The 26,624-nt window shown below is 41.9% G+C and overlaps 1 protein-coding gene across 1 annotated transcript in view; it reads left to right on the top strand.

The window, feature by feature from the left end:
• The window catches only part of LOC117297544, a 43,754-nt gene extending 17,366 nt beyond the window's left edge, over positions 1-26,388 (top strand). The window contains exons 18-44 of the mRNA XM_033780639.1: positions 65-218; positions 858-971; positions 1,597-1,762; positions 2,270-2,545; positions 3,305-3,519; positions 3,989-4,150; positions 4,969-7,140; positions 7,567-7,893; positions 8,790-8,909; positions 9,744-9,949; positions 10,897-11,023; positions 11,133-11,310; positions 11,774-11,958; positions 12,576-12,803; positions 13,241-13,384; positions 13,939-14,139; positions 14,670-14,835; positions 15,372-15,577; positions 16,082-16,565; positions 16,962-17,182; positions 17,581-17,988; positions 18,485-18,635; positions 19,234-19,419; positions 20,118-20,383; positions 22,029-22,161; positions 23,030-23,340; positions 24,848-26,388. Coding sequence (XP_033636530.1) covers positions 65-218; positions 858-971; positions 1,597-1,762; positions 2,270-2,545; positions 3,305-3,519; positions 3,989-4,150; positions 4,969-7,140; positions 7,567-7,893; positions 8,790-8,909; positions 9,744-9,949; positions 10,897-11,023; positions 11,133-11,310; positions 11,774-11,958; positions 12,576-12,803; positions 13,241-13,384; positions 13,939-14,139; positions 14,670-14,835; positions 15,372-15,577; positions 16,082-16,565; positions 16,962-17,182; positions 17,581-17,988; positions 18,485-18,635; positions 19,234-19,419; positions 20,118-20,383; positions 22,029-22,161; positions 23,030-23,340; positions 24,848-24,976 — 7,636 coding nt within the window. The 3' untranslated portion in view covers positions 24,977-26,388. The remainder of the gene's footprint in view (positions 1-64; positions 219-857; positions 972-1,596; positions 1,763-2,269; positions 2,546-3,304; positions 3,520-3,988; positions 4,151-4,968; positions 7,141-7,566; positions 7,894-8,789; positions 8,910-9,743; positions 9,950-10,896; positions 11,024-11,132; positions 11,311-11,773; positions 11,959-12,575; positions 12,804-13,240; positions 13,385-13,938; positions 14,140-14,669; positions 14,836-15,371; positions 15,578-16,081; positions 16,566-16,961; positions 17,183-17,580; positions 17,989-18,484; positions 18,636-19,233; positions 19,420-20,117; positions 20,384-22,028; positions 22,162-23,029; positions 23,341-24,847) is intronic.
• Positions 26,389-26,624: the final 236 nt, after the last annotated feature.

Raw genomic sequence — 26,624 nt, 5'->3', positions numbered from 1 at the left:
AGGAATGAGTAAGATCACTTTAACTTCAAATCTTGACCAAAATGTTTCTCCCGTCCCACTGCAGCTCCAACATTTACCTGAGACGCCAAGATGAATCCTACGCCATGCCAGGAATCCCAGAGCGCCTTGACCTCTCATACTGCTCAGGATCGGGAATAACTAAATACTTCGGTGTCCAGGTTTGCTCTGAGCTCGCCTTGCCCAAGTCTTATGCCAGGGTAGGTGCACATCACCATTGTAACAGTCATGGGTGTAATTTCTCCGTTTTTAACCGGAAATCCACTTTTTTTTAAGCCCCCACAAAAAAACAAAAAAAATTAAAGATAAAACCCCATGGAACCCCACAGAGTAGGGCTTTCAAAACCAAAGATAATTGATTGTAAGCAGGCTCCCACTCGGAAGCTTTTGTGCTCGCAAGCATCACGCTCTGTGCTCGCAAGCTCATAATTAAGTTTTTTTTTCAACAGCCCATCACATCCCTGGCAGTTAAAAAAAAAAACTTTCTCCTTAAATTTGCCTCGAAGTCACTCTTCGTAAAAAATTTTGTTAGTTAACTTTTGGTTTGACCCTTTCCCACCAAACAACCCCCCCCCCCCCAAGGAAAAAATAAATAAATAATAATTAATTTCTTTGACCCTAACTTGGCAGTGCTAAAAGCATTCTGTTTTTTCTAAAATAGAATTTCAAGTCGATCTTAGTTAACATTTTTGATACATTCATAAGTGGTTTTGGATACATATTTTTACCCCCCCCCCCCTTAAAAAAAAGAAGAGGAAAATTTAGACAGTTCATATCAGTGTGTTGGCAAATTTTATCAACCAATAACTGCTTATGTCTGGTTACTTATGTTTGAACAGAAAGGAACTCCGATGTACCCACTGACTGGACCAGGCCGAATGTTGGTCACCATCGAGAAGACTGACCCCTCGCTCACTTCATGGAAAATCGAAGGATCTTACGACAAAGACACGGTAAGAGCATTCAGCTTGATAAAAAGTCCATTGCTCTCTTGTATGTTATGGAACAATGTTTAAGAAGGTTAATTACTACAATGTACGCAGGGTTCTCCACAGGGTTAAATTTTGTTGTGAAATTGCACAATTAATTCATGCAGGATTGCCATATTGCACAAACCTAAACGATCGACATATTAAGCAAACTATTCCCGCACTTTGGCAAATTGCACCCTGCAAGATCTACTGATAGTGCAAACATTTTTGTGCACACCATTTCAGCACGAACAAAACCACTGATCCTGAACTGAAGTCCCACTTTGTCTTTGTGCACGATCGCACGATCGCCCGAGCTTCTACTTGAAATGCAAGTTTCAGATTTGGATCTAAATATTTTCAAATTTTCGATCAGTCTCCTTTTATCACGCTGTTTTTTCCAACATTCAAAGAATTGTCAACCTCGGGCCCATGATTTGCTCCAACTCCTTCTCTCCCACTGAAGGGTAAACTTCCCTTTTCTCTTTTCGTAGAGAAACTGTTACCCACTCGCTTTGTTAGCAGAGAAGCTTAAAGGCTTTTTGAAATTGATCTTCATTTTATGGCTCTAAGTGTAAAAGCAACTCTTTGTCTGTTATTGTCGCAGGAGAGCGTGAAGAATGTTGTTGAGATCACAGACAGGTTCCATCTGATGATGGGAGCCCCAGACACTGATAACCCACGCACCTTCCAAGTGGACTTCACCTACAATCGCAACGAGAAGGACATGAGCCTCAATGTTATCTCACCCTTCAAGACCCTTGATCTACACGGTATGTATCAACAAACGCCTTAAGGCTGAGTCACACTGCAGCGATAATGAAAACGACGCAAAGAGAGTTGCTCCACGCAAAATACGCCCACGCTTATTCAACTACTCGTGCATTTTTAACGCTTGTTTTCGATCTTGTTATTGAGGCCCGTGTGACCGGGCCTAAATTATAATACCACTATCCTGAAAACATCTCCCTTATTTCAGCAGCAACTGAACACACACCTGTTCACATTTGCTTTCCCTACCACTTACAAATTGTAACTTTTTATATCTTGACCGGCGCCTTTGAATGCTTCAGATGCAGTGTGCCTTTACAAATGCTTATTATTATTATTATTATACTTGGGCGGCTAGTGAAATTTACTACTGTTAAGGTGTGTAAAGACGGCTGCGTCTATACAACCAGAGCTAGCATGTCTGTGTTTGTACATACAATGTACGCTTGCCAAGTGTCAGTTTAGTGTTTCCATAGATTCCCTAGATTTTACGTTGTTTTATTATACAGGTAAGATGTTCAACGACGAGTTGCTCCGCAAGCTGGAGGTTGCTCTGACTATGGACAAAACCAACGTGTACACCCTGGACGCTGAGGTTGAATCAAGACCAGAGGTAGTCGACGGTGACCCAGTCATTAATTTCTACCCTCGTATGGATATTACCAGCCCCAGCGGCAACGTGGTCAAGTACCGAAGCTCCATCGCCGTCCGTGATGGTGATCAGACTCGGGTGGCCCTCTGGATGTCCTTGGACAGCCCTAAAACAGCCATGGTGACTATTACAGGTGAGAACAGGCTTCGTCTTTGAAAGGGCAAGACCATTCCGTAAGTTTTACCTTCTCATCCGCAAGTCCAGGGGACGAAATCAAGTGTATTTTCTTGGTAGTCAGCAGGGCTAGTAACCAAGAATTTTTAGCAGCCCTAATGAGATTTTGGTAGCCCGAAAAAACACATTATATGTCTTGAGTTACGGCACAAACTTAACAACACCGTCAGCACAGTTATGCTGTTTGTGATATTGACTTTTGGGTTATTTTCCCACTAGCCTGCCGGGCTATCAAACTGGAAAAATGAGTAGCACGGCTGAGTCCAGTGCCTTAAGGTGCTTTGGGGACAATGAGCATCAGCTTGAAATTATTGCATTGAGGGAGCCTGTGAAGTTGTTTCAGAATGGGGGTGTTTTGCAGCACATCACGGCCTAGTTCCATAAAGCCGGCTACAAGAAAAAATGCTACCCAGCTAACTTGTTTTAAATTTTTTTTTATGCAACTCGCCAGACACACAAGCCCTGAAGGTCACTTGAAGGTGAGGGCTACAATTTTTTTTTCAGAGGCTGTTGCCACCTACTCCTAGGGCTGAAACAGGGTTACCCCCTTTACAGTCCAAACGGATGTAGGCTGGGTTTCATCAATCCGTTGCACCAGTTGTTTGCTTTCAGATGCTTGAGCCGTTTCTTACAATGTTTTATACTATCAACAGCTCTCCATTGATCGATACCAAGATCGTTTTTAACTAGTAGAGATTCTGACTTTGACTTATTTCAGGTGATGTTGTGAAGACAGAAAGCATGAAGAAGCTACGATACAGCACGGACTTGCAGATCAGCGGCCGCTACGTCAACCTCAACGTGTCAGCAGCATGGCAGAAACAGAAGAGAGATAACATCATTACGGTTGATGTGAACACATTGAGACGCGTCAACGGAAAGAACGTTAAGGACGTTGTCATTAGCACCAAGTACACCAACAAGACCGTAGAGGTGAATAGTTAGTTTTAAAAAGATAATAATAAAGACGTGTAATGCACACTTATCCACCCTACTGGGTATTCAAGGCACAGTAAAAACTGTTAAATATTTTGCTAGTTAAAGGCATTGGACACCTTTGGTAAATTGTCCAAGACCAGCCATCTAACAAATGCATAAAATAACTAAGTTGTGAGAGAATAATTGAAGAAAAAACACCCTTGTCAAACAATGTGTGTGATTTCAGATGCTTGAATTCGAGACCTCGGCTGAAGTGAGAAACTACTTCTTTATCTAAAACTATGTTACTTCAGAGTGAGCCTTCTCACAATGTTTTATACTAACAACAGCTCCCCATTGCTTGTTTTAAGTAAGTTTATATGCTAACAATTATTTTGAGTAATTACCAATAGTGCCCAGTGCCTTTGAACTGAATATCTGTATTTTATGATGTTGATTAATCTAGTTTTTTTTTGTCATGCAGGGTCACACTGAGTGGGACTTAAAGACCGAATGGACGTTCAGTCGCTTCCCTCTCTTGAGCTTCCTGTTCGAGACGGAATACAACGGAAGGATTGGTCTCTCTGAAGCTACCAGCAAACTCTGCTATCGTTACAACGGAGAAGAATGCAGCCAGGACAATAAGGTAACCCACACCTTCATCGGAATATTATTTTCTGTCATACCAGGGATATGATTTCTATGTTTTAACCAGAAATCCATTTTTTTTAAACCCCCTTAAAAAAATAAAATTAAAAAATATATTTGAAAAAAAAATTAAAAATTACTCATCAAAGAAGTTCAGATAAAATTCATAAGAAGATGAAGATAAAACCATAAGGAACAGCCTCAAAACTATAAACGTTAAGCTTTTATCTCAATCAGGCGTTGCTTCGCGCTCGCAGAAAAATTAAGCTTTTATCTCAATCTTGCCCCCAGGAAGTTTTATCTTGCCCCTGATTTTAAACACGATTACATTTCGTTCTCCATTTCGTTGTCTGCTTTTTTAACATTGTCGATTTCATAATAGTGTTGAAGGATAACAATAGCTTATCTCCATCAAAGACAAATCTTTTTACCATGGTATGAAAAAAACGCTCCTTGAGGGGGTCCATGGGGTTTGTACACCCGCAGGGGTAAAGAGTACCCTTCCTGTTTGCTTTGGGCGACATTTGCCAAAATGGTGTACAAAACATTATAAACCCCATCTCAGCAAGCAAACATTTTATTGTGGTATTGACCCAATTCACCTGATGTCGTCATCAGAACAATCTCTGATGCGCCATACTGGTGGGCAATGTCACTGTGCCATTTTCAGTGAAGTGCGTTTTTTAGGCGACGCAGCATTTACTGGTAAACCTAATGCCAAAATAGTGAGCCTGGCACAGTCACCTCGTGTGACGAGCGTGCAAGGGGTCAATACTCAACCGGTTCTATTTCTACTAATTTACCCATTATTTTCAGGTTGTTATGGGACATCTGCTGACATGGGAGTCCTCTGAATCCAGGATGAACGAAGTCCTGAACTTCAAGCTTCGCAACCCAGCCAACAACATCAACATCGAGATCCAGCAGCACACTGTCCGCAACGAGACCCACCCTGTTGACTTCTCCTTCGCTATCCTGAACAACACCTCGGAGAAGCAGATCATCCAAGCCGTCATCTCGACTCACACCGCCGTTGCTGGACCTAGGAAGGGTGCCTTTGAGGCCTCCATGAGCTCTGAGACGTGGAGATACGCAGTCAAACAGGGATGGGAGTTCGTCAAGTCAGAGAAGATGGTCCTTAACACCACCCTTCACTGGAAAGATCAGATGGCGTCGCTGGACTCCAGCTACATTCCAACATCTGACGAGGAGGCAAATCTTGAAGCTCATAACATCTCATCCGTCTTGACCTACCCTCTTGGAAGCTTCTCAACCAACTGGTTCGTCTGGATGCAGGGTTCTGATGTCTCATCAGGTGCCTCAATGTCCCTCATTGATCAGCAGCTTGTTGCGTATCGCTTTGATTTCACCGACCGTAGCATTGAGTTTGCCCAAGACAAAGACAGAGACCTGGTGGCTTCATTCAACGTTACTAGTCCAGCCAGTCCAATCTCGGTTGCAGTAAACTTTCACGAGTCCCTTAATTATAAGGACTTTGGTTTCAACATCACTATGGGGACAGCCAAGGTCTTCGCAATCGGTATGGACTCTGCTGTCTCTACAGAGGAAGGTAAACCCAGAACAGACATTAACGCCTTTTCCTTGATCGACATTCCAAACAAAAACTACCGTCTCATGTACTCCGCTTCTTCAATGATGTCTGCCAGCAAACAGCACTCGGTGCACACAGCCACCTTAAACAACGAGCTGTTTTATTCTCAAAGCACTGACTACGAGTACAGTAAGGATTATGAAACAGGTCGCTATTTCATCATCTATGAAACAAGTAATAACATGTCGCAGCCTCTCCCCGAAATGGGCTACAAAATTGTGGTCAGCGTTCGGGACGGTAACCATGACCATCAGGTGTCCCTATTTAGGAAGAAGCAACCCATCCTGTTTGCCGGAGTGAAATACGACTTGAAGGAAATGGTAGACGAAGACTTCATGTACCGCCGTGAGTTCAAGGTCATCCTCAGAACACCTCTTGCCATTTGCAAAGATGTCAGCTTCAACGTAACCGTTGACCAGGGCTCAGCAACTACCAACATTGATACCCGCTTGATGTACTTCCCCAACCAGGAGCGCCCGTTGGGTATGGTGATCAACTTGCAGGACAAGAGCAACGGCGCTGTGACACACAAAGATCTTACGGTCACCCTCAAGACCATTCAGCGCACTGTTACTTCGTCCAACATGCTTAAGTTTGACCTCAACGCAGGCACTCTTCAGGGAGCTTCTTCAATCGAGTTTGGAACCAACGGTGTCCTGACCACAGAGAAATTTGAAGTCTCCATCACGTACACCAACGATACTAGAGAGGAGGAGAAGTCTCACAGCGCAACTCTTTTGCTCACCTCTCCCGATAACACCATCCAGACTGATGTCATCGTGGTGTACACCATGGACACCTCAGTATCGACAACTTTCTCCGTTGCCGTTTCCCAGAACACCCTCTTCAGCTTCTCCGTTCTCGCCAAGGATGAATCCGACGGGAGCATGAAGCTGTACGACGTGGACACCAACGTGGAGCTTCTGGAGCGACGTTACCGCCTCCACACTATTTACAACGAGGCCGTCAACTCCTTCAACCCCAACGTGAAGCTGTACCGCGGCTCCGAGCCCAAGCCTATCGCCGAGGTTGACCTATCATACACTAAGGTCAACTTGTTCGACGAGGTCCACACGACAATTCTCGTTCTTAGCTCTGAAGACTTTGAGCCATTGACCATCACCACTGTGTACAACTACAATACAGACACCAAAGAAGTCAGTTTGACGATCGAACCGTCCGAGGGTGAGAATGTCAAGTTCAACTTCTACATTTTGTCTGGTTCAACCGAGACGGAGTCGATTACTTATAATACTGAGTTCAGCATAACCAACACGTATATGCCTGACAGAAGTTTCGTGGTCGTCACCCGCTACGGCTCAGGCGAATCTGGTTGCAACCTCAACACAGACCTGCAAATCTCTGAATCTCGAATGGCAAGTATTTTTTTTCTTTGAATTTTATTAAAATTGAAAAATTTCATTATGAGATTAAGTTTTTTTTAAATCCCATTCTATAAAACCACATGACTTTGAAGGAGTTGTCAAAATCTTATACATTATAAAACAGTGGTATACCCTCACTTTACATTCATGTGAGTTTTCCAATCTAACTGAAGGTAACAAAAAGCAATACAGTAAGACTTGGGTCCAATGTCATAAACCTGCTTGACGGTCTATTTTGATGACCAATTGAAGCTCAAATTTTCACAGATTTGTTATTTTATGCATTATGTTGTGATACACCAAGTGAGAAATGACCCAAACATGTTCAACGCCTTTAACAGCGATATGGAATTGTGCCGTGATTATTTTTATTGTAATTTAATGATGATTCATTGTTCTTTCCCTGTATGTAAACAGATGAACTTGATGTGCAACTGGGATAAGAACAGCCCCAAGAAAACAGCGGATTTCCAGTTGACCTTCCCTCAGTTGACCGAGTACCCGGCCCTGTCCAAGATGAAGCTCCGCCTCGGCAGTGAGATCCAAGAGGCAATCCAGTCGCGTGAAGCCGCGTTCTTGTGGGGTGAGCTGACCGATGATGAGATGATCAGCGTTGCGCTGACGACAGAGAGGAACCAGGTCAGGATTGTCCTGATCCATCCAATGAACCTGGAGCCTCTCCCCAAGGAGATCCGAGTCGTCCTCAGGCAAAATGACGAACTATCAGACATGGCTACTTTTGACGTGAGTCCTTTGCTTTGATGTCATATGTATTATTGTTACCTGGGGCCGATTTTACAAAGAGCTAAGATTGATCTTAACTGCAAATCAATTGTAGTTGCTTAGTAAAGTGTGATGTCACAATGAAAATCACCATGGTAATGCTGACAGGTTGTCTTACGATGGATGCTTTTTGAAATCGACCCTAGGGATTTCTCTGTAATTCGGATTGCATGATGCCAATAATTGGATCTGTGCTGGATGATGTCTAGATTATAAAATGATCTCCCGCACCTGAGTTTCTCACCATTGTATACCACACAGGGTCATTGACCCCCAAAATGCAACCAAGAGTATCTGTATGATGCTGCCAGCCCAATTTCTTCCCGTTAAAAACCGTTAGTCGTAAAATGCATATGGTTGGAAAGATGTTATAAAAGTAGAATAGAATGATTCACACAATAATGCCTCGAAATTGGCCGACCTTGTTAGTTCGCAAAATAAAAGGAAAACCACGCAATTTCGAGGCATATTTGTGTGGATCAATATATTCTACTTTTAAAACATCTTTCTCACAAAATGCCTTTCAAAACAAACGGTTTCAAGCGTTTTTCATAGACCAACTTTCCTGATCCACGGCAATGTGTCCCTGTATGTAGCTTTAAACAAAAACAAAAAAAATCTTTTTTTTTCTCTCGTTTTTTTTTTTTTTTTCTTTTTTTTCTCCAGAAGACGATCAGAGCATACTGATCGAAACGTAGAGTTTCAACCAAAGGTTCTTTTCAGAACCACCCCAACTCATTAGAGATCATCATTACATGGTGTTACCGCAAACCTTTCTATGTTTACAATAGTGCCCAGTTTGTAAGAACATTGTACTGCTTCTTTATATAATTTATTGGTTTTTTTTTGTGTGTCAGATCAATGTCATGGACAACATGGATGAATCTATCATGATGCTCGCAGGATCATACTCTCTCATTAACTCCAGACAGAATAACCGTCGTGCTATGCTTACTTTCTCCAGGCGCAACCAACAGGTAATTTAATCAAATTTACCTTCTCATCTGCAAATCATTTGTAGCCAGCAGTCACAAAGAAAATGTGTTAACAACTTTGTTTTATAGATGTTTTAAAGACACTGGACACTATTGGTTATTGTCAAAGACCAGTCTTCTCACTTGGTGTATCTCAACATATGCATAAAATAGCAAACCTGTGAAAATGTCAGCTCGATTGGTCATCAGAGTTGAGAGATAACTATAAAAGAAAAAAACACCCTTGTCACACGAACTTGTGTGCTTTCAGAAGCTTGATTTCGAGACCTCAAATTCTAAACTTGAGGTCTCAAAATCAAAGTCGTGGAATATTACTTCCTTCTCGAAAACTACGTCACTTCAGAGGGAGCCGTTTCTCACAATGTTTTATACTATCAACCTCTCCCCATTACTCGCTACCAAGTAAGGTTTTATACTGATAATTATTTTGAGTAATAACCAATTGTGTCCACTGCCTTTTACAGAATTAAATGGTCTCTATGTTTGTCACACTGTTTTTCTATCTGTGTGTCTCAAACTCAATCTCATCACAGGCCTGTATGCTTCGTTTATGAACGGGCAAGGACACCGAGGCATTTTTCTCCTTGGTAAAGGGGCATCCTAGTAGGAAATTGTACATTTTTACGGTAGAAATTAATGGAGATGATGGCTTTGTTGCCTCTGTGAAGTATCTTGGGTCGATTTCACAAAGAGTTAGGACTAGTCCTAGGAGATATCAACGTATGGCTAGTCCTAAGTTAGAATGAGTAACTCGTTCTCAGTCACTCCACAAACTACTCATTTAGCTTGATCGCATCACAAAATGTTGTTTTGCAGGACATCCAAGCTACATTGGACGCAGCCGTCCAACTTGAAGACACCATCTTCAGTACCAGTCTGGTTGTAAAATACAGCGAGGACGAACAGAAGTTGGTGGAAGCCATGCTGCAAATCCAGAATACAAGTTCATCAGAGAGTGTCGGATATGATCTGGATGTGTCTGTACGTCATCCCATCACCGGACTGGACATGTCCACTGCCTTGTAAGTTGATTAATAAGAATCATAAACATATCATTAATAATGGCTTCGTACAAACTGCTCAGTGGCCCTCAAGGCGCTTGTGAACAAACGTGTACAAACCGTTATTTTCGATATGTGATATCATCAAATCTTTTTCTATGTTGGCAAAAAGTGTTTCCTTTTTGGTATTACAAAAAAATCTTGGAGTGCTCTTAATCTGATCCTTCTTTTGTGTCGCTTCCATACCTATAAAATGAAAATGAGTGAGAATAGACCCTCCCTTGCACTATTAAAGCTGGATTTAAAGCTTTATTATACTTTGGATAAATACATCTCCATCACCAATGATTCCATTGTTAATTTTCACAAGAAAATGGGACTCTTTCAAACTATTGGTTCAAGGTTAACATTGTATTGTGTACATGTAGTTTGTTTATTTTATTTTTTGCTGTTAATGTTACGTATTTTCAGCGTGTTTGTAATTATGAGGAGTGGTCTTAAGTGTGAATAATAAAAATTCCTCCGTGGAAAAAAAAAGAAAAAAAGAAAGAAGTGTTTCAATGACAGTGGCATTTCACACCATTATGACCTGTGCTCGTTTTTTTATTTCAAAGCACAAAAATCCTGTTGTGTAAGGCATGTAAAAGAACCAAGTGCACCTATCGAAGAGAGAAGGGGTTCACCCCTGTGTTCGTGGTTTGATTGGCTGCTTAATGTGCCACAGCACCTTGTAAACCATTACATGGTGCTTTAAAGGAATACTTAAACACGTAGCTCCACATACCTTACAGGACGAAATATTTGGCCCTCTCCATACGCCCCTTAGAGGCGTGTTAATAAAGCGCTATTTAAGAATCTAGTACTATTATTGTGATTTGTTTGGGGATGCTCGGTTATTTTGATTAGAGGCTATATCAATAACTGATTCAACTTTGCCTACTCTTCCTCCCTTCTCCGACCTCCAACAGTAACTTCCTGAACAACAACAAGGCCATTGTTCTGGGTATGGAAGGAGAAGCCCTTCTCGCTGAAGACGTCCAACCTTACGCCTTTGAGATTAAGTGGGACAAAGTGTTGAAGAAATACTCCATCACTGTAAGTAGAGCAATATTGACCAGATCACCAAAAAATGATAAAAATGATTCCCCCAAATCGTGAGATGTTCTGAAATCTATTGTAATTTGTTTGTGCTCTCTCGCTACAGTCCAACAATCCAATGCATGAGATGCTCCTCACCGGTCAGTTTGAAGACCGCTCCTACGCCGAGCATCAGATCTACAGGGTGACTATGGTCAACAGTCTGGATGGAAAAGACATGAGGTCTATGGTTGACTTCAACAGCCAATCAAAGGAGATCTCTTACATTGCCCATATCAACCCAGGTCAGTTTACGATAACCCTCCTACTGTCTGACCATTCCTGATAGACACCGTTTAGTCTGTGGACATAGTATTTGTTTAAGTTTCCTACTGAAAGAAATACATCACCTAGAAGAAAAATGTTTTTGATTTTGGGTTTAACAAAGATAAATTTACTAAAAGTGGAACCTCCAGATTAAGGAGCCAGTGATCTTTATTTGAGCTGTTAAGCCCTATGTTGCCAGTCTATATGTAGTTGGGTCATTGGTCCCACATTAATAAATCTTTCTTTGTCCAGTCCCCCAAATCATTTAACAATTTTTTATCCAGTCAGTTTCCATTGTTGTTGATTATATTTTAATGTTTTGTTTCTTTCTCACTAATCCATTATTTGAAGAAAAAAAAAGTTGTATACATTTCACCAATTAAATCAGCTTTCCTTGTGATTTATAGTATGTTTGCCTTGCTTTTTTGAACTTGTTATCAGACCAACCTGCAGACTTTATGCGTTTCCAAGCCGGCTACATGAACGAGACCGCTCTCTTTGTGCTCTTGGACTCTGAGATTGAAGGAAAGTACACCGTCGATGCAAGACTCGTTGAATCTCTTCAGACCTCTAAGATCCTCCGAACTCAGCTTGAGTGGAGGCCGGAGTGGGCGGAGTTTGTCCATGTAAGTATTACCTCATTTTCTTTCTTTTTATTTCAAAAAAAAATGTCGATTGTGAGTCCTTTACTGTTGCTCCATGGGTTGTGCATTAGGCCCTGGGGTCGATTTCACAAAGCAATGAAATCCATCGCAAGACAAATTGTCAGTATCACCATAGTGCTATCACACTTACATAGTGACATCACACTTAACATTGTGACATTACACTTTACTAACCAACTACGATTGATTTGAAGTTACGATCAATCTTGGCTCTGTGTGAAATCAGCCCCTGGGCAACTAGTGGAATTAACTACTCGACTAGTTGCACCGTAAATAGTCGCAACTACAATGCTGGTCGCGACAATTTTTGTTATTCCTGAGATGCATTGTGGAAAATATGCCTCTGGCACAATGTAGTAAAACTCACGCTGAAGGATTGAAGGAGCGTTCACTGATGTCTGATTATGTTTCTTAAGTAAGTTATGTTTATGTGAATTGTCGTTTGGTGACACAATTGGTTCACCTAACAGGTTGTTGCCACTGTGTTTGTAGTGAACCTTACCACTGTGACTCGAATGCCTATTAATCCAATATAAATTATTATTATCAATGATCATATTCTCTTCATGAACTCGTAGTGGAAAGCAGCTCAGGTCTTGCACGACATCCGTGTAGGTATCGAGAGGAATGGCAACCTGATGCTGGAGCGCCGAGAGGCCATGTCTGCACTCCTCCAAACCTCCAGGGATGACTTCATCCAGAGCAACGCCGACTACAACGCCATCGTGGCCGATATAAAGCAACGTTTTGGTGTCAAGATTGAGGATCTTAAGACCTACTGGAGCGCCGTGAGAGAACACTCTAATGTGAGTTTTATTAAATTTTATTTAGTTTCACTGACCTCCACTGAGTTTAAATGAGCTTCCCTGAGTTTCACTGAGCTTTACCGAGCTTCACTGAGCTTCACTGAGGTTCCACTGAGTTTCACTGAGCTTCACTGAGTTGCAGTTAGTTTTATTGTCAACAGAATCCCGGATAAGGCACTTGTGCCCTTGTGCCCTTGTGCAAGATGCTTTTCTATAATTGTTTTTCTACCCCGGAGTACATATAAATGGGTAGAGGTTGATTTTATGTGCGAACATTTTTGTTCACTATGTAGCTCTGTATGGCAGCTCAGGGCTGTATAAAATTATTAATATTGTTTTATAAAAAGACAACTGCAGTAAAAAAATAGTGAATCATGGTGTCTAATTGTACAAGTGGTATTAAATAAAATAAAATTCCTTCTGTTTTAAATTACCAGACCAAGTGGGCCGAGTATTGGGAGCAGTTCAGGATTGACTCATCGGAAACCACCGAGGAGCTGAGAAGCACGCTGGACCGTCTGAGGGAGAGATTCTCAACATTAGCAGAAAGCTTGAAGTTTGACGGCAGTGAATATGTTGACGTAAGAATAATTTCCCTCAATTTTTTTTATGTTGATAATTTGATTTTTTGTTGCTTTCGTTTGAAATAATCTTCACATTGTAAAGGTAGTGGCTCTATTGGTAATTACTCAAAATAATTACTGGCGTAAAACCTTACTTGGTGACGAGTAATGGGGAGAGGTTGTGAGAAAGTGGCTCCCTCTGAAGTAGTTAACGAGAAGAAAGTATTTTTCCAAAAATTTTGAGATCTAGACTCGTACATCAATGCACCATGCAGCATTCCCCTCATTGATTTCAATGGCTTACGCCATAGATATACAATATATAAGTATGGGCACGCGTACGCACATGCACACACTCGCAGACGCCATGTTGTTGGGCAGATACTTGAATGGTGACGTCATATTCAATAGGGTCTATTGTCGGTCTAACAGCCCTAAACTGAAGCAATACCCAAACTAAGAACTGTTAATTTCACTTAATATCCCCCAAAACAATATGTACATTTCGTTCAATCAAATCCAATATTTTTATTTTATTTTATGTTCATACTATGTTTCTCCTGTCGACACAGGCCACAAACCAACGTGTAAGATCCTTCTACAAGAATAACATCACACCATTGATCAAGGAACTGAAGGATTTATTCAAGAGCCTGATTGAGAAACACAACAGCCAGATGGATTTGCTTTTCCCCATCCGCCACGTAGACGACTTCTTCATCCCTGAGTTTGAGGCAGAACCTGAGGTGTATGAACCCAAATATAATACAGAGGTTAGTGTTTGGGAGTGTCTTGGCCGCAGGGGTTAAGTGCATCGAGTTCAAACTCTGGTGTTTCTGATCAGCAGAGTGTGGATTTGTGTCCCAGTTGTGACATTTGCATCGGAGGGGTTAAGAGCACCGAATTCAACCTCTGTGGGGATTCCATGTTGTGATATTTGTGTGGCCGAGTGTCTGGTGTTTGATCAGCAGAGTGTGGGTTCAAGTCCCCAGTGGGGACATTTGTGTTCTTAAGCAAGACCATTGTGTGCCTTCAGACAGGACTTAAAGCTGCTGGTCCTGTGTGTTGTGTAACGCATGTAAAAGCACCCAGTGCACTTATCAAAAAGAAAAGCTGTTCCTGGCTGAATCGACAGCATATTGTGCCACTGTACATAGTGCTAAGGATTAGGTCTCCTAATTCAAATGTAGTCCCACATCTTGCAGGAAATACTGTATGTTAAAATGCCTTGTATGTTAAAATGCCCTTTCGTTATGTCGCATCCACTTCTTTATCCTGTGTACTTAATCTACTGTCATTTCAGGGAGAGGATCCTATCGCAGAGAAGAACATTTTCCTGACGTCTATCAAGGATGTTCAAGGTGAAACCGTCCTCTCTGAGGACTCATTGCTCTCCACAATGACCAGGGAAAGACTGAGGAGATTAGAGCTGGTGCAGAGCATTGAGACACTCTGGACTGCAACAAAAGGTGCAATAGATTTTCCCCTAGGTTTCTTCAAAAAACTTCTAGATTTATAGAGCGTATTGAATTTGACGTTATCATTCAAATACCAGCCCTACAACATAGCTGTGGGCGTGCGTGTTCATTAGAAGTCAATGTGCGCATTCAATTCCAATGAGGACCATTTGATTATTCGCTTATCCAATGTTATGTGCGCTTGCACTCGATGAATATCACGCCTGGCTTTTGTGGACAACACACTCGCCTCTCACCACTACGACACTAGTTCAATTCCCCAGCTACTGCCATATGTAAGTAGAATAGTACATTGGTTCTCTCCAGTGCCACAAGGGTTTTTCTCTAAGGCCTCTAAGCTTTTGTGTCAAAAAGTCAAAGACTTTTGTTCGCTGGCCGAGGTCATTGTGGCTCTATGTTGCAGGCTGCTAACTGCCTTGGTAGAGAGCCGTCACGTTAATCCGAGGTCGTTGGTTCATGTCTAGCTTCACTCTATTTTTCTTTGTTTCAAACCCCAACTATATTATTTATTGTTGGATTAATTGCAGAGGAGGTCGACGCCATGGTTGCCAAGATTGAGGCTAGCTTCAAGGGGTCAGCATTCTACGCAGACTTGACCGAGCAGTGGGAGGAGCTAAAGGAACGCTTCCCGGTAGGGGAATGGCGTCAGGAGGCGGAGGCCAAGATTGAGGAGATCCGAGAGTCAGAAGATGTCCAGAGGCTGATCGCTGTCTTCAATGAGATCAAGGGAGAGGTTTGTGGTCAAGCTATCAATCAACTAAATACTGCAGGGAACCGTTTTAATCAAAATATATATATTTATTACAAAAAAATGTAGTACTTACTCAAAATAATTGTTGTTATAAAAACTTACTTGGTAGTGAGCAATGGAGAGGTCTGTTAATAGTATAAAACATTGTGAGAAACGGCTCCTTTTACAGTTAATGTAACATAGTTTTTGAGAAAGAGGCCATTTCTCACTCTAATATTAAAAGGCGTTGGTCCTGAAGCCTTTGCTAGGCATCTGAAAGCACATATTTTGTGCATTAAAGGTGTGTTTTCTACTTTTGTTCTCTTGCAACTTTGATGACCAATTGAGTCTGAATTCTTACAGATTTGTAATTTTATGCATTTGTTGGGATACACAACGTGATAATTCTGCTCCTTGACAATTGGGATTATGTGTCCAGTGCCTAAAGGGAGAATGCTGATTACATGCCGATATCTAATGGTTCATAAATCGTTTAATTGCATTCAGATTGAGCTGGCTCGTGAAGCCAACAATGAAAACATTCTGCGCATCCAAGAGAAGATGGCCGCTACCCTGAAAGAGTACAACTTTGACATCCTGGACTACTTCAAGTATCCGATGTACGAGGTCATCAAGTACGACATCGAGAACGGTGAGATCATCGTCCTCTACCACCTCCCCGCTGAGCTTCACAGCCTCCAGACCCCGCCCGAGTCCTACCGCCGGGTCGAGATGACCCAGCGTCTGCAGGAGATGATCGCCGAAGTGCGTGAACGCTCCAAGAACACGCTGGGTGATATCAGGATGGCCGATGGGTCTCTGCGCAGCATGTACGAGCTGATGTTGTCGGAGCCGATGCTGCTGTACCGCGAGGGAAACTTCACGGCGTGGTTTCAGGGAGAGAAGATTAAGATGGAGAGGAGGATGTGGAACGCTGTCCACTTCAGCAAGGTGTACCTCAACCCCATCAACTGGCTTCCTCCACATGAAGGTTAGCTTCCTTTAAAAATCAGGGCAAAATAAGTCATTTTCGGGGAGATAATGGTTCTTCCTTCCTCCTTCGTCATAGGACGCCATGAGTTTTATTTTGTAGTTGTTTTGGGTTTTTTGGGTTTGGGGGGGAAGGGGTTCATGGAAATCCTGTTTCTGATTATGCTTGCTGTTGTTTTGCATATTTTGATTTGTTTATTGGCTGCTTGTTATACTTCTTTTTATCTGTAAAGCGTCTTATTTCAAGGCAGGTTTTTTTAAGGCGGATCTAGTTTGGTTGACAAAAGTATAAGTCATTAGAAATAACGGACCTAGATATATAAAACACATGTATCAACAAAGCTGCCATACATTTTGTTAATACATTTTTTGTCATCTTTATTCCATAACTCCACAGCCAATGGCATGATTATTGGCTCCAACCACTTCATGACCTACGATCGCACCCACTATGACTTCAGCAGTGGCTGCAGCTACCTCCTTGCCCACGATTTCATCGACGGAAACTTCACCGTTGTTGTGGATTACGAACGTGACCTGACTGCTGGCGGTAGAAGCAAGAGCATCGTGCTGTACTTGAATGACACCGATGTGTATGAGATCAAGCAAGACTTCACTGTAAGTAATAAAAAGGAAAGGCGTGTCGTGGCCCAACAGTCTAGTTCACCGGACCCAAGCTCTGGTGTTGTCTGTAGCAGACTGTGGGTTCGAATCCCGGTCGTGACACTTAAACGAGGCACTGAACAATAATTGCTTTGAAAAAGTTTGGAAGTTAGTGCATTCTGGTCTACCAGCCGGGCTTCTAGTGGATGATACCCGTGCCTACATCCTTGCGGACTGTGAAGGGGGTAACCGTGTTTCTGATTTTGTTTTGGTGTTCTTGATCTAATTACACCATGGCACCTTGTAATACTCGAGTTACCTTGATTAACTTCCTATTTAATTATATGTTTTCGTCAATTTAGAAGAGAGGGCCTCTTAATCAATTGATTATTTTTTCGTTCTAACCTTTGCAGGTTTCCCATGGCAAGCAATTCTTGGAGATGCCCTTCCAACATGGACGCACCACCGTCATGCGTTACATCAACAGCATCCGCATCCACAACACCAATGGCGTCACCATCACCTGCGAGATCGCCCAAGACATCTGCACCGTAGACATCAGCGGCTGGTACTACGGCAAGACGGCAGGTCTCCTCGGCACCTACAACTACAACGACCTGGACGACATGACCAACAGCGAGGGCGATATGTCTCGCCATCTGGATGAGTTCACCCGCAGCTGGAAGGTTGGAAAGCGTTGCGCTGGATCCGAGATCGATAGTCTTCCAGAATGCAACAAGGACCCACATGTTGAGGAGAATGCTGTGTGCGCTGAGCACTTCTTGAATGAGGTGTCTACTCTGACCAAGTGTCTCGGAGTGGTAAGTGGTTACTGTTTCACCTCGACAACCTCAACTTTCATATTCATTCAGGGCTCAAAATTTACTAAGGCCCAATGCCACAATTTGGATTAGAAACAGTGTTCAAACCCACTTGGGGCTGAATACTTACATGGGCCCGGAAATTTTTGGTGGTGGGACAGTAGTTTAAATAATACATGGCTTGAAATTCACACTGGACCACAGGACCAAGGTTTCATAGAAGTTTTAAACCTGTTTTAATAGGTACAAATCAACATTGTTTTAATTGTGTTGACCCGATTTAACTATTGGTTATATTATGTTTATTGGTTTATTCAAACAGTTAATCTGGTATTCATCATATTAACTTAGTTTTCATCATGTTAACCTGGTTATATTTCTACATTGGTTTCGTCAGGTTGACCTGATTAAACTATTGGTTATAGGTTATTTAACAAGTTAATCTGGTTTTCTTTATGCTAACCTAGTTTCATTGCTGTTTGTCTCTGGTTACTAGGTGGATCCTGCACCATACTACGCCATGTGTGCTAGCAACATGTGCCAGTTAACAGCCGATGATCGCAAGAAGGCAGCTTGCGTCTCGGTCAAGGCCTACGTCAACGAGTGCAACAGAATGATGGTCGGCATCACTGTGCCCAAGTCATGTGGTAAGTCAATATGCTCACTCACCGGACAGTTAGCACTTTCATTATCAAATTGTTTGGACATAAACAACTGTTGATGAATGTATTAGGTGAGTTTAACTAGCTTCCTTGGGTCGACCCCGCGGTGCTCACTCGGGTGAGCCCCTGACAAGAGCTAACCGAACGATCACACACCCTCTAGTGGTCATGTCATGCACCCCAGACCAGCCCCTAGGGACCTACTCCACAAGCAGGGCACTGAGGGCTGACGCGGGTGAGCCCCTGGAATGACGTCAAAGCCATTCGATCGTACCGGGGGCACACTGGGGTCGACCAGTGAAGCTAATCGAAGGCACCCATAGTTTGACCATGTTAGTGTAATACAAGAATTGTTACACAACAACAGACATTATAGAAAGCATACGCCCAAGCTCAAAACGAAATTGAATGACCAATTTAAGCAGCATTCAATTTCGTGCTAACTAGAATAGTTTGCTGGTTAAATTGGCTTCTCATTTGCTGAAATTGACCAAGAAAACCTATTATTAAAATAGTGATTAAGTACTTGTCAAATTTTATTAGATGGTCAGTAAGTTTTTCTCTGCTTTCTCTTCCCCTCTAGTTGTATGTGATTCTCCAGTTGGCGAGTACGGCCAGGACGAGATTAGAGTTCTCTCCGAGGCTGAGCAGATCCAGAAATCAGCCGACGTGATCCTGATAGTCGAAGAGAAAGAATGCAACAAAGACTTGACGGACAAGATCGGCGACATCGTCGACATGTACGACACTGAACTCAAGAACGTCCGCCGTAAGTTAAAAATAGTTCCTGGGGTGGATTTCACAAAGAGTAAGGACGAGTCTTATCTCGACATAGGACTAACCATCTTTTTTTTTTATATCTCCTAGGACTAGTTCTTACTCTTTGGGAAATCGACCCCTGTACTTCAAGTAATAAAAAAAAAAACATAAGTTCACACATTCCTGTTTGTTCTTTCCTTCGTCTCTGTAGTAAACAATCCCTCAAAGACTTTGTACACAAATTCCGTGTGAAGCCCCTTATAAACTCCTTAAGAAATAGCAAAATCGAGATGCGATGTGGTTGCACTGAGGAGAAGTCAAAAATTTGTGCACGTTCACCTTTGGCTAAAGCTCGGTTCAAACTTCCTGCGAATGCAAAGCGAATGTTGACATAACAAATTCGTATCGAGTAATTCCCAGCACTTGAGCTGTACTCAACTCTCTTCCAAATATCGCTGCAAAAACAGAGTTGTGACATCAAATTCACATCGCAGGAAGTATGAACTGGGCATTATGGATCAGCAGTCTCAAGCAGCTTTGTGTGGGGAGCGATATTTATTTATTTATTTTTTTTTTGCTTCTGTTTTTGTTTGGATTACTTCTTTATTGATCTTCTTGTATTTGCTCCTTTGTAAATGTGTTTGTTTTGTTGGTGAAATAAGTAAAAAATAATAATAACTTTCTTAAAATTTGCATTTTTTCTGACAGAGTTCACAGACAATCGCTTTGGCATTGTTGGATTCGGCGGTGAAGGAGTGCACGATCTTCCTCACATCCACACCATCGATGGCGCCATCTTCAACGAGAAGCGCCGTCTGCGTATGCAAGGATTGACCGCATTGGAGTTTTCCGAAGATGGAAGCAACAATACCTTTGACGCCATCCTAGCCGCTGCGAACTATCCGTTCCGTGCCGGAGTCGCCAAGAACATTGTCCTGTTGTCCTGCTCTGACTGCCAGCGTGCCTATCACATGGTGAGATTCTTAGTGTTAATCCTTCAAACATATATGTGGTAATAGCTCATTTAATTTTGAGCAAAGACAGGTCGGATCAACACGACCTATGACCTCAGGAGGTATGACTCACAGGCTCGGAGTCTCAAGGCTTCAGCACAAAATACTGCGGTTTTACATTTTAACATACTCTATTAAACAAAGACAACTTTTGTTAGATATTATAGAAGGTTCAAAGTTCAAGACTGCTCAGTGACGTTACAACACAAATACTTGTCACTATGCAATGTCATGGCAGAGTGGCTTAGTGAATTGAATTCATGAATTGTCTTTCTAGCTCGGCATAAGCTTAGGCAACCTCTGCCTTGACTCCTACCTCGACTTAAACATACTGCAGAACACTCAACTCAGACTTACCCTATATAAGCTTAGGCAACCTCTGCCTTGACTTCTACCTCGACTTAAACATACTGCAGAACACTCAACTCAGACTTACCCTATATAAGCTTAGGCAACCTCTGCCTTGACTCCTACCTCGACTTAAACATACTGCAGAACACTCAACTCAGACTTACCCTATATAAGCTTAGGCAACCTCTGCCTTGACTTCTACCTCGACTTAAACATACTGCAGAACACTCAACTCAGACTTACCCTATATAAGCTTAGGCAACCTCTGCCTTGACTTACACCTCGACTTAAACATACTGCAGAACACTCAACTCAGACTTACCCTATATAAGCTTAGGCAACCTCTGCCTTGACTTCTACCTCGACTTAAACATACTGCAGAACACTCAACTCAGACTTACCCTATATAAGCTTAGGCAACCTCTGCCTTGACTTCTACCTCGACTTAAACATACTGCAGAACACTCAACTCAGACTTACCCTATATAAGCTTAGGCAACCTCTGCCTTGACTTCTACCTCGACTTAAACATACTGCAGAACACTCAACTCAGACTTACCCTATATAAGCTTAGGCAACCTCTGCCTTGACTCCTACCTCGACTTAAACATACTGCAGAACACTCAACTCAGACTTACCCTATATAAGCTTAGGCAACCTCTGCCTTGACTTCTACCTCGACTTAAACATACTGCAGAACACTCAACTCAGACTTACCCTATATAAGCTTAGGCAACCTCTGCCTTGACTTCTACCTCGACTTAAACATACTGCAGAACACTCAACTCAGACTTACCCTATATAAGCTTAGGCAACCTCTGCCTTGACTTCTACCTCGACTTAAACATACTGCAGAACACTCAACTCAGACTTACCCTATATAAGCTTAGGCAACCTCTGCCTTGACCTCTACCTCAACTTAAACATACTGCAGAACACTCAACTCAGACTTACCCTATATATTTGTGGTTTGCTGTAACACCATATGTGTATCTGCTAGCCAGGTAGATTTTGTTCTTTTGAGAACTTGTCATGCTTAAGATGCTACTACTGCAGAATATGGGAGACTTCTCAATTCTGAAAAGAACTGTCCTGCTTTTTAGAAAATCAGCCGGGACTACTTCTTAAGCTTCAGTGGATCGAGGGATCTGTTGTTGTTTAGCGTCACTACTACGGAGTGGTCTCAATGTTTTGACAAGCTTGCTCTAGTCGTCTTCAGGAGACTAACCCTGTTTTTTTCTGTTAATGATTTCAGGAGAAGACCTATGCTGATGTATCCAGTATGTTGATGAGACAAGGTATCCAGTTCAACCTGTTGCTGAAGGCAGACCTACAGCTTGTGCCAACCCGTGCAAAGAACAACTCTCCTAAGAATCAAGTCATTTATGGTAAGCGCAAATTGCATTTACTCTACCTCTGTTGCTCTTTAAGCAGATCTTGGGAAAATTTTGGGCAGATCTTTGTTACAAAAGTTAAATCTAGATTATAAATTGTCCGTCTGATACATTTAATCTGTCTATATGTACATGTAAATGAGTTGAATCATTGCCACAGAGTTGGATCTTATTGATTGGCCCCCACTTTCCATGAAACTTGCCTCTTTTGTTAACTCTTCTGAGAATGGTGGTTCTGACTATGGACAGAGCCGAAGGCGAGGTCTGTTATTAGCTGCCTGTGTCGTGGCCTAGTGGTTAAGAGGGTCGGACTCAAGCTCTGGTTTCTGATAATCAGAGTGTGTCCTTAAAGAAGGTACTTGACCACGTTGTCTGTCCTTTGGATGGGCGTTAAAGGAGTACGTCTCAAATTAAACGTAGTCCCACATACATGTACCTTGCAGGAAAATACTGTATGTTAAAGCGCCTTGAACGTTATTTAACTGAGTGACTGATACGTTCGCTATATAAGAAGCCACTTTTGTTATTATAATGGACAGAGCTTAAGGCGAGGTCTTTTCCCAGGTGCCAGCCACTAACCATGGCATTAACCTATAGTGTAGATTTGCTCGGCCCCAGCGGTCAGGTCTATTCAGGACCGCTGGGATGGGCTTATCAACTTGCACAGATTCTTGTGCACGGATATTCTATAGTTCGCTCGGCCCAATCGCTTGCCTTAACCAATAAGCGTGCTTTATACGTTAAGCAATTCCAGCGCCTTTAGTAAAGGCAAGGCGCTGGGGCTGAGGAAATAGTGAAGACAGGCTTTCCACAACGTTGTTCCCTAATACGTATTGTTACTATGTGGTCCTTTGATCATCAGGTATTGACAACCGCACAGTATTCACCAACAAGGCCCTAAACAGCGGCACCCTGTTTGGTGACAAGACAATCCGTAAGCTGATCAACGAGCCCATCAATCAGTGTGCCCTCTTGGCCTTTGAGACCGGCGGTGCCGTGTTCGACTCCACCAAGATCGCCCAGAAGAAGTTTGTGGATGTGCTGACCCAGAGAATGGTGGAGCACACCCAGATTGAAGAATGCCAGATATGTAGCTGCAAGGCCTACAATGACGGAGTCGGCAGAAGCGTGTGCGAGTCATGTGACATCGCCTCAGGCCCTAATTGGTATTTCGTAAGTATCTTCGGTTGTGATCGCTTAGAGTAGATAATTTATGCACTGAACGGGGACTAATTTACCTGAACCTCCAACCTTATGAATATTATGCCGGCACGTATCTTGTGGAGCGTAGACGATTTGAGCCAAGATGACCCCCACTCTTTATGGCATGAGTGGCCGAGCAGATAACAATACCGAAGTCAAACTCTGGTGTGTTTCTTGGATCAGCAGAGTATTGGTGCAAGCCCCAGTCACGACACTTGTGTCCTTGAGCAAGACACTTAACCATGATGCTTCTTCCTTTAAATGGGACGAAAAGCCATTAGTCCTGTGTGTTGTGTAACGCACATAAAATAATCCAGTGCACTTAACGTAAACAAAGAAGGGGTTCACCTCAGTGTTCCTGGTTTGAGTAGCAGCTTACAGCCCCACAGCACCTTGTGAAACGTTACATGGTGCCCTGGTTTGATTAGCAGCTTACAGCCCCACAGCACCTTGTGAAACGTTACATGGTGCCCTGGTTTGATTAGCAGCTTACAGCACCTTGTGAAACGTTACATGGTGCCCTGGTTTGATTAGCAGCTTACAGCCCCACAGCACCTTGTGAAACGTTACATGGTGCCCTGGTTTGATTAGCAGCTTACAGCCCCACAGCACCTTGTGAAACGTTACATGGTGCCCTGGTTTGATTAGCAGCTTACAGCCCCACAGCACCTTGTGAAACGTTACATGGTGCTATGTAAAAGGAGTACATAAGAAGCCATTTTTATATTATTACCCTACAATCCAGCATTAAGGAGCAGCTAGAGTCCAGTTTTCTCCTGAAGACAATTAAAAGCATACTGATTGAGACTTAAAGTTGTAAAACCACTGGTCCTTTTCAGAACCACCACAATTCAGAGAGAGCTGTTCGTGGTGTTAACAGAAAACTTCACAAGACTATTCACTTTGAAACCCCAGATAAAACGCAAGGGACTTAACAGTTTTTTTTATGGAAGTGTCGTGGCCGAGCAGTTAAGAGCACCGAAATCAAACTCTGGTATTTCTGATCAGCTGAGTGTGGGCTCGAATCCCCAGCCGTGACACTTGTGTCCTTAAGCAAAACGTTTTCAAGTTAAAACCATTGCTTCGTCCTTCTGATGGGACGTAAAGCCGTTGGTCAAATGTGTTGTGTAACGCATGTAAACGAACCCAGTGCACTTTTTGAAAAGAGAAGGGGTTCGCCCCGGTGTTAATGGCTGTGGCTGCTGTATGTGCCGTAGCACCTTGTAAACCCTCAGGTGCTACATAATTGGGTCTCAGAATCCATCACTGCAATAACCTATCTTTCTGAATGTTTGTAAAAAACTTGAGCCTTGAGTACCTTGTTTATGTGCGCTATGTAAGATCTCAATATTATTATTATCATTATTATTATTATTATTAACACAATTTCATTTTTAAATTGGATTCACTACCCTATTTATTTCTTAAAAAAAGAAATCTATGATACTAATCCCATTTTGATTTTTTTTTTTTGCAGGAGATGCAACGCACATTTGCCGAGACAGACTACTACAGTAGACTAGGCTTACAGACAGTGGTCGACTACATTAACGTCAAAACCGCTGAAGTGCCAGTTAACAAAACCCCCAAGGAGCTAGGAATTTAATTATTCCCCAAACAGATAAGGGTCGGAGCTATCTAGAAGACTTTGATTTACACCACAGGATTTCTTTGTAACCGCAATCAATTTGTTTTTAAGATAGTCAAAGATTCTTATGATTTTTTGCTGGTTTTTACTAGAAAGTTGGAACTTGTATAAATTTCTTCGTTGGAATGATTGTTTGTGACCGGTTTGAGATGATTTGAAGGGATGCAGTATTAACTTTTATTTTTAATTTTTAATTAAGACAAATTTGATAAGGGATTCCGTAAGATGCTTTGTATTTTAGAAAATCTGGTATGTTATCTTGAACTTAAGCTGCACAGCTCACCCTGAGGAAAAACCAAGTTAAGACGAGTATTCCTGAACCATGTCGGATGCTGTGCTTTTAAGAAGCGATATGCCGTCATCTTTAAGTTGTTCAACGGACTGGTGTGTGGTCGCTAACTTGAGCAGTTCTTCTAATCTCTTTGAAATTTCACATATCTGAGTTGAACTGCTTGACAAATATTCAGGCACCTCAAATGCGTATAAAAGTTTTGAACTAAAATGTTTTTAACTGTTACTGTGGGGAGGGGAAGGGTAAGATCAGGATTGCTAATTTAGTTGTCATTTTCACTTTCGTAAATGTTGTGTCAAACATTTAATAGCTGATTTTGCACCTAATTAACGATGGAAGTAGAATGCTGCAATTACAATGCAAGTAATTTAATAAGTAAAAAAATGCTTGATCCATGGACAAACTGTGAAGGTAGGTGAAGATTTCTGTCTAACATGATGTTTAAGTACATGTAGTTGTCGGAATAACTGCCTGGTTAGTTTATGGTAAAAATCAGTCATCTTTTAAACCAGTCATCTATAAGGGATAATTGAACTGGATTGTTGACTAAAGAGCTAACCACACGACAGCAATTTACCTGGGGTCCCTTGCTAAATTTTAGCATGGTTGTAAAATGTACCAATGTTTGACGATATTTTGCAAGAGAACTTGGATAGTAGAAACAATTGTCTCCTTTCAGACGAGGTACATTTTGAAAACTCGTGTGTGAAAGGGGCTCTACGTAGCTTTTTACATGGACCTGTCATTTTTTTCTTCATCTTTTGACGATTTGGAGTGAGGAAGTAAAGAAACACAGTAGTAATGATTTATGTCTGTAATTTTGTAAAAATAATGGTGTGATTCGGTTTTATTTTGTATTAAAAATTTTACACTTTTTAAAAACAAACCAATGTCAATATCTCTCATTGTTCATAAGGCTCGTAGGTAATATGTGTTTGTTTTTAATGATCTTTTCAGCTGTTAATACCAATTGGTATACATTTTGGTTCTCTTTTGGTATTCACTGGTTGAAATATTTGCCAGTGTTAATTCAACAAACAATTTTTTATAAAATAATAAAGTTATTGACAAGCAACAATTGATCTTTCCCAAAAGAAATGTTTGTTTATTACTCTACAGCTTACACCACATTGCACCATTAAGATTTGTATCAAACTTATGTGGTTTAAACTGATACATCAAAGTACCATTGGCTAAAAAATACTTCAAGTATCAACAAAATTAACAAGCATGGGGTGTGTCGTGGGCCCGGCGTGGGCGTGCAGTGCCTGCGCTCAGAGCTTGTACGATAGCGCCCTCTGGTGATGACAATTT

Source organism: Asterias rubens, chromosome 12 (genome assembly GCF_902459465.1).
Source record: "Asterias rubens chromosome 12, eAstRub1.3, whole genome shotgun sequence".
In the NCBI taxonomy this organism is placed as follows: Eukaryota; Metazoa; Echinodermata; class Asteroidea; order Forcipulatida; family Asteriidae; genus Asterias; species Asterias rubens.
This window is presented reverse-complemented; position numbering and strand designations above follow the sequence as displayed.